The following is an 8,294-nucleotide window of genomic DNA, read 5'->3' on the forward strand; positions in this document are numbered from 1 at the left end:
AGTTGTAATTTTATAGATTATTACTCCTTTATTCCCCAAACGTCGCATATTGTTCCCTTATACCTATACGGAGGTACTGAATAGGTACACTGTAATTACAAAAAAGTTACGCTGTAAATACTGTTTACTTACGCAGTACATTGCGGGTTGTAATCTAAAGCTTTACCCTATATTATATATGATAATTATTCAAAATAATATGATAGTTGCATTAATATTAGCATATGCCCTCTAGAGGCTTGTGTTCTGCAAGTGAACCACACATTATTGTGCCATCTCAAAGAGGCACAAAATCACTTTCACTGACTTTTTCATTAACTGTTCCCTCCTGGTGGAATGGCCTACCCAACTCAATCCGAGCAGCTGAGTCCTTAGCCATCTTCAAGAAACGACTAAAAACACACCTGTTCCATCTTTATTTGACCCTCTAACTCTAGCACTTTCTATTCTATTTTATATATATATCATATAAATCTAATATAAATACCTTGCTACGTGTACTGTGTTAGGCTAACCGAGACTTGTCATTTGCACTTACATGTTGCTCTTTTGTTAGTTTTGATTGCTTCTATTGTCCTCATTTGTAATGAGAATAAAAGCGTCTGCTAAATCAGTGGTTCCCAACCCTGGTCCTGGAGGCACCCCAACACTGCATGTTTTGCATGTCTCCTTAATCAAACACACCTGATTCAGATCATCAGCTCATTAGTAGAGACTCCAAGACCTGAAATTGGTGTGTCAGAGAAAGGAGACATGCAAAATGTGCAGTGTTGGGGTGCCTCCAGGACCAGGGTTGGGAACCACTGTGCTAAATGACTAAATGTAAATGTAAATGATAGTTCAATATTTATTATATTTTGTAAGAATGTGTGCATATAAATATATTAATAAGGGTGAAAGAATAAAAAAAACAGTTATGTTATGCATTATGATTAGTAAAAATGTCAAGATGCTTTTATGGAGAGAGAGAGAAAAAAGCTGAACTGTATTTAAAACTTCAGAATTTAGTTTTCAGAAATATTTTAGAATGACGAATGCAGTATGTACTGTAAATGTGGCACCTGCTCACACTTCTTATCTCAACCTCTTGCATATAGCATTGCATTGTACAAGAAGTACTTCATGTTTCATTTCCTTAATTTCACCAAAGTGAAAAATATGACATTTCATGAGAAAATAAGAAATAGCCAAGTTTAAGTAAAGATGCATTAGCATTTGCTTATTAGCAATAGCTTAGTATTGTCAAATCATGTTTTGCATGTGACCTAAACAAATATGACCTCTAAATGAATAAAATGTTTTTTAAAAATGTTATTCTAAATACTAAAATTGAGGAAACTTTTCCTTCTTTTTTCTTTTTTTTTTTTACAAAGATAGGCTATGTGCCCAGCAGAGTGAATTTTATTATTTTTACAGTTGCAGACAAAATGTGTTTTTTTTTTATGGAATGTATGCATTAAAAGTTATGCTGATGCTTTTGCCAAACAAAAATATTAACCAAACCTTAATGACAGTACAAGAAAACTAAAACACTTCTCAAAATATCTTCTTTTGTGTTCCACAGGAGAAAGAATCAACATGATGAGTATATGATGACATCATTTTCATTTTTGTGTGAACTATCTCTTAATTTATTTGTTTATTTAACACTTTTACAATGCAGGAAAAAATTGTCAAATTAAATTTGAACATTCCAGTGAAAGATCAGTTGGTTAAAATGTTCAATCATTTATTATTTGAAAAAAAAAATCTAAAAGGAAAACCAGAGCATCAAATAAAATAATAATATAATTTTAAAATAAATTAATACAACATTTTAAAATCAATCAAACAGAAGATTTCAACAGCATTTTCATGAAGTATTGCCCAGTTTATAAAGAATGCAGTGTACTATGTACGTTAAACATGACAATGTTCATATACAGTGGTGTGAAATCCTGGGATTCTGCACAGGTGAAGACCAGCTGATGCAGACTGTCAGGGTTAATTTTTGACCATAATGTCAGGTTGTCATGCCCTCATTGGTATGAGTGAAAACATGGTTTGGTGTTAAATAGGTCTTTCTGCTGTCAATAATTCTGTGTCTTCTGCACAATGTCTTTCCTGTGGCTGCTGTCCTGCGTTGCCTTCATTAGTGCAGCCTATGGTGAGGAAGTGTTTTTTCCCCCTCAGTCTTTTTTTTTTTTATGTTCCCTCTGTTTTTCAAGGGTCATAGTCACAGTTGCTGAAAAGATCAGCATTGCTAATCACCACTGTTAAAAAAAACTGTATTGTTTGCATTTACAAAATCATTTGGCCCTGGTCAATTGGTCTATTTATGCTGTACAATGAAATTTCATTATTTACAGTCTTCTTAATCTCTTTGAACCTCTTTTCTTCAGGCTGTGGCATTCCCGCCATTCCTCCTGTTGTCAGTGGCTATGCCCGCATTGTGAATGGTGAGGAGGCAGTCCCTCACTCCTGGCCCTGGCAGGTCTCTCTGCAGGTACAGTGTTAGTGTTACTTAAATAATACTTAAATAATACGAGTAATACTTAAATCTACTTTTTCAGATTTCTGTTATGTTGCTTGAAAATGACTCCACAGCTTATACAAAGTGTAATTTCTTTCTTCGTTTTGTCATTTTGTCGTTTAAATGACAGGACTTCACTGGCTTCCACTTCTGCGGTGGCTCTCTGATTAATGAGTACTGGGTTGTGACTGCTGCTCATTGCAGTGTGAGGTGAGACAGTTAAATCATTGCATTAACTTTGTATGAATGCTGAGATAGACATGGGTTTATTAACCTCTGTGGCTAACTGCAGAACTAGTCACCGTGTGATCCTGGGAGAGCATAACAAGGGAAGCAGCAACACTCAGGAGGACACGCAGACTATGAGAGTGTCGAAAGTGAGGCTCAAGAATTTCAAACCTATTCCTCAACAATACAAAACTGTCACTGGGGCGATAGCCTTTCAAAAAGGTACTAATATGTACACTTTAGGTACTAAACATACTTTTAAAGTATTCATATGTACCGTTAAAGCACTATTATGTAACTTTTATAGGTAAACAAGGTATCGCCCCAGTAACAGCTTTGTATCTTTTTTTCTGAGAGTGTACTAAACATTTACTTTGTATTTCTCTTCATTGGTATTAGTGCTTTTTCTGTGGTTTGGCACAACATTTATGAGTAAATCTCAATTCCAGGTGTTCACCCACCCTCAGTGGAACTCTAACACCATCGAAAATGACATTGCCTTGATCAAGCTTACTGAACCCACCTCACTGAACACCCATGTGTCCCCTGTTTGTCTTGCTGAGACTTCAGATGAATTTTCCCCTGGCATGACCTGTGTAACATCTGGCTGGGGAGTGACCAGATACAATGGTTGGTTATCTGACTAACATATAATCACAATCTATAATAAATACCTGCTGTTGATTCTAAATCAATACATATGTTTAAATATATCTTTATATTTTTGTAGGATTTTTTTTAATGAATAAATTGTTTGAAATAGAAATCATTTTAACCGTTAGAAATATTTTACCATCACTTTTGATCAGTTTAATGTGTCTTTATTGAATAAAAAGTAATAATTACTTTTGCAACAAAAAAAAACAAAACAACCAGCAATACAAAAACCACCAGCAACGACATTTACTGACCCCAAACTTCTGAATGGTATTGTACATATATTTGCAATACCTAACATGTTTTACAATTGCTTCTTTATTCTCTCTCTCTCCGTGTAGCTCTGTTCACCCCTAATGAGCTTCAGCAGGTTGCTTTGCCTCTGTTGTCAAACCAGGACTGTAAGAGCTACTGGGGAAGCAACATCCATGATACAATGATTTGTGCAGGTGCTGCTGGCGCCTCCTCTTGCATGGTAAGACTATTCTCTCGTCCTCACTACTTCTCTTTCTCTCTAATGTTCTCCCCTAACTGTCTTGTCCTCCTGTCTGTTTAGGGTGACTCTGGTGGTCCTCTGGTGTGTCAGAAGGGTGATGTCTGGACTCTGGTGGGTATCGTGTCCTGGGGAAGCAGCCGCTGTGACACCAGTATTCCTGGTGTGTACGCCCGTGTCACTGAGCTCCGCAGCTGGGTGGATGAGATTCTGGCTTCCAACTAAAGAAACAAAATGATTAGATATTCCTTGACATCTCTGAACAGCATAATTTTGAGAGCTACTCAAAACTGAATAGCACTGGTTTTACCACAGTTAAAACCAGCCTAATTGTGGACAGCTATGAAGGCATATTTTCGTTCAATAAATATACATAACATATCATGTCATGTTATTTTGAATTTTTTAATCTAGCCAACATTTGTCGAATTTGGTTAGTACAGACAGGTTATGCAAAAACTACAGTGTAATAGATACATTATTAGTCATTCATTTCTCCAAGTATTAGAAAATAATAAAGGTATGAGATCTATGACTGTCTTGTAGAACACAGAATAAAATGTTTTTTGTTGTTGTTGTTGTAATGCGCACCTTTGACAGAGGAGGGCGCTAAAGAATCACACAAACTACTAACTAGTATATTTTTTGGCAGATCAGGCTACTTAAATTCTAGAATGCAAGCATTGTCAAAAACTGTTAAATGTTTTTAATTGCCAGAGGCAGTCCAATCTTAATGAATTTAATGTTTCTGTCATTGTAGTTTATACTCAAAGCTGTAGTCTTCAAATTAATATCAAAACAAGCATGGGCTTTATTATATTAGTAAAATGTAATTGCCCTGATATTCTATGGTTATTTCATACATTAATCCAACTGAAAGATTTTTTTGTCTAGGCATATTTTGGTGCATTCACAGATTCTCACAGCCTCAAACCTTTCATCTCTTCAGTCTATTAAATATGAGGTAAAACATCATATAAGTGGTCTCCATGGCAACATCCTGATCTTCCTTGAGACGTATATACAACAGTGGAGCAGCTATTTCACAGAGAGACGTAGAGGACAAAAACAAATGATGAAGAAGAGGGATGAGAGACAAATGATACAATAGGAGAAGCTCTCGTTTTGTTTCTCTGATGATACTATAGTACTGAAATAAATAGAGTGAAGTGAGAGCCTCAGTACAATAAACCGAAAGAAAAAACAGCAACAACAATAGCCCATTAACCACTTCTTAAATTTAAGCATGAATTGGTGTGCTAAAGCTTGGACTCTTCAGTTCTCAGTTAAATGTCAGCTGAATAACACGCACACATTAAAAAAAAATTAAAAAACAGCATGACAGTAGTTTCACGGTGAATGTTGTCTTGAGGTGTCACTCAGAATCAAAACCAAGCAATTGTGGAGCTTTGCTTTTCATATATTTTCCTGCATCATTCACCTTGTGTTCATGCAGGGTTAAGACTGACCAGAACAAATAGAATAAGTCTTTGCAATTTTCCCTTGGGACCAATTCCAGTAGGCCTATTGAGAAGGTCCAGCTCGTCTGAGAGCGGCACATAATAATATATGTGGCTCTGCTTAAACCCCTTGCAGAAAGAGATTCATCGGGTTGTAATATCTTAAATCTTCTGAATATTTTGAGATTTTGAAGGGATTTCACAATCAAATTTTTACAATTAAAGTTTAAAAAGGAAGCTGAGTCAACTGTGGACTATTCTATTTTCAGTTTCTCTACAAGTGTCTTCACTAAAGACATCTTTACACAGCTTTACACAGGCTGCTCTGTGCCTGCTCAAAATTCTGTGTAAAAACGTAATGCAGCATAAAAGCCAGACTAAATTAAGCCTGCTCTGACCCACCAACAGCCTACAGTGTCAAAGTACACAGTTATAATTGCTGTGTAAATGCATTTATAATCATATATGATTTATACATAAAATAATTTATAATCAATAGCATCTGAGTATGATTATAATTTGTAAATATACTATTGTTCATTGTTAGTTAATCAAAATACATTAACGTGGTAATTTATATAATTCATAACTGAAGTCTAAAAAATATTAGTACTGTATTAACATTAACCTGGAATAAATGGAGTTTAAAGTACTGTTCATTGTTAGTTCGTGATGACTAAAGCAGCTAATGTTAACAAACTGAACGTTGAGATGTACTGTCAAGAACATAAACAGAAAAAAATCTTGAGGCAGTACAAGTGCTTAATTTGAGCCGGATCCTGTTCCGGAAAATGTCAGATTTTTGATTTTTTTCGTTCCGATAATTGTTTTTAAGGATTCGCCATTAGATCGTGACATTGCGTGCGTGCATATGAGAGCGAGCGCATATTTGGAGGTTATGCATTGGTCCTCAACATATTTTTGACCGTGACCAGTCAGCTTTCTTCAAACTCGCTCTCATTGATGTTTTGTGAGCAGCAGAACGTTTGCCATTAAAACTGTTACTTATTTAAGTCAGATATTTTTTCATATTTATACCTATAGGCAGGGCAGGACTTACGGGGCCGGGGGCCCCTGGGCTTAAGGTTATGTTTGGGCCCCATAACTATACTACAAATGCCCTCAACTAGAACATTATTATGGAGTAACACAAAATACACAAAAAGTTTAATATGATTTCAGGTTCATATACTGTATACAATTAATAGGCAACATGTCTAGCCTAGTCAAAGTTTAGATGTAATATTAAATAGCCACTATAATACAATAAACCCTGAAATAACACTGAGCAGAAAAAACCAAAGAGATGTATTATTATGAAAATGTATTGTCATATCTGTGTCCTTTTATGTCAGATTCTTAAATTTAATAAATTCAATCTGAATTAAAAAAACATGTTGGCTATTAACAATCAAATGAAATCACTATAAACAAAATCCATAGATGGATTTTGCATAAGTTATGTTAAGTTTAAATACAACATTTTAATGTAGAAATATTAAATGATTGCAAAAATTAAATAATGAGCTACTTTTTAAAATATGAAACTACAACCGCCAGTAGGTGGCAGCAAGGGCCTGTCTTAATGAGCGAGTTGAATCCTTAAATCAACCGATTCGTTTAAAATGCTAATTCATTTAACTTAGCAAACGACTGTACTAATAGCCTGTTTGAACCATTTACTGGTCCGTGTAATGCTGAGAAACAAAACACTGTGTTGCTCAGAGATGCATTGATGGGGCAAAACAGAATGTTGTGTCTGAAAGTTACTCAGTAACTTGTTGTTTATTGTACATTTGATCATGCAGATATTCTGAAAAACAGGACTCTAGTTTGTGTGACAGTCTAACTCCTATATCATAGGCATTCACTGATTAAATGCAGGGTTCGTTCAACCAATACATTTCCATTACTTTTAAGGCAATATTCATGACCTAGTGCTCAATTATTTTACACAAATGTTCGGAAAATGTATGATTATTAGTGCTATTTGTTTGCTTTCTAATAAGCACAGGCTGTGACTGTGCCAGACCTTACTTCATGCTGAGAACATAAGTTACATAATCACATAACTGAATGCCAGAATATTAAGTATATTGTAATTTGCTTAGCCAGTATTATAAACTAAACTCAGGACCTGAATTTCGTTTTAGAAACGGTTTTGGTGGAAAGCATTCAGGTACAGAAATGCTGCAGAAATGGAATAAACTGTAAATTAAAAACAGTAAATTCACTGTAAATTAAACAACAGATTAATTCTTAAAATTAAAGTTACAAAAATTATTCAGTCAAGAGCAGTGAGTGATTTTGTCTTTTGTTGTTAACGTTAATTAACAATAACCAATAATTAATTATCATTGTTAACATTAACATTTGGTATGAAAGTGACAGTAGTTTTTAGTATACCTGCTGTCTGTCAGTCTGTGTTAAAGAACAAAAGAAAAAGATCACTCTGCTCAAATCTGATCTTGACTAAATAACTTTTTCATATTTAATATGGAATAATATATAAATATAATCTATATTTATGACTTTATACATCATAGTATTTTGTTCCTGAACAGTAGCAGCTACTGTTAGTTTTAGGCTATAGCCTGCCTGAAAAAGTTAAAACACAGTTTGTTTCATTTGTATCCTTGTGCTATTGCATTGCTAGTAACTTGTTCATTTATTACTGACCATTTAATTGTCTTTATGTAACATTATTTATTAAAATGCAAGGTTACTTGAGTCAGAAAAAATGAAAACAATAACTTTTTCTTGAGGTGTTTGCGATGCGGCTTCGTGTGCTCGGCGCTTTGGATGTGAGCGCCCAGAAAACTAGTTTGGAGCGCGCGAGTACCGAATGGTTTAAAAAGACTTAAAAAGACGTGCAAATGATAAACTTTTGTGATGATGCAACACTGGCCCGATTAGGCACGTCAGCTGAGCGAAAGTCTTGTAT

General features: G+C 34.9%; 1 protein-coding gene across 1 annotated transcript; it reads left to right on the top strand.

Annotated features, from left to right (window-relative positions):
• The first annotated feature begins 2,078 nt into the window (after positions 1 to 2,078).
• On the top strand, positions 2,079 to 4,272 carry LOC107548936 (chymotrypsin B-like). The gene is made up of 7 exons (XM_016229807.1): positions 2,079 to 2,146; positions 2,382 to 2,485; positions 2,643 to 2,722; positions 2,805 to 2,889; positions 3,190 to 3,370; positions 3,739 to 3,872; positions 3,954 to 4,272. Exons 1-7 carry the CDS (start codon positions 2,095 to 2,097, stop codon positions 4,113 to 4,115), a joined length of 798 nt encoding a protein of 265 aa, XP_016085293.1. The 5' UTR covers positions 2,079 to 2,094; the 3' UTR covers positions 4,116 to 4,272.
• The last annotated feature ends 4,022 nt before the right edge of the window (positions 4,273 to 8,294 follow it).

Source organism: Sinocyclocheilus grahami, unplaced genomic scaffold (assembly GCF_001515645.1).
Source record: "Sinocyclocheilus grahami isolate Dianchi unplaced genomic scaffold, SAMN03320097.WGS_v1.1 scaffold358.1, whole genome shotgun sequence".
NCBI classification, from domain to species: Eukaryota; Metazoa; Chordata; class Actinopteri; order Cypriniformes; family Cyprinidae; genus Sinocyclocheilus; species Sinocyclocheilus grahami.

Coding starts and splice junctions, on each gene's coding strand:
- LOC107548936 (XM_016229807.1), top strand. CDS start 2,095: ATGTCTTTCCTGTGGCTGCTGTCCTGCGTTGCCTTCATTAGTGCAGCC. Junction 2,890..3,189: donor AGACTATGAGAGTGTCGAAA/GTGAGGCTCAAG, acceptor TCTCAATTCCAG/GTGTTCACCCACCCTCAGTG. Junction 3,873..3,953: donor CTGGCGCCTCCTCTTGCATG/GTAAGACTATTC, acceptor CTGTCTGTTTAG/GGTGACTCTGGTGGTCCTCT.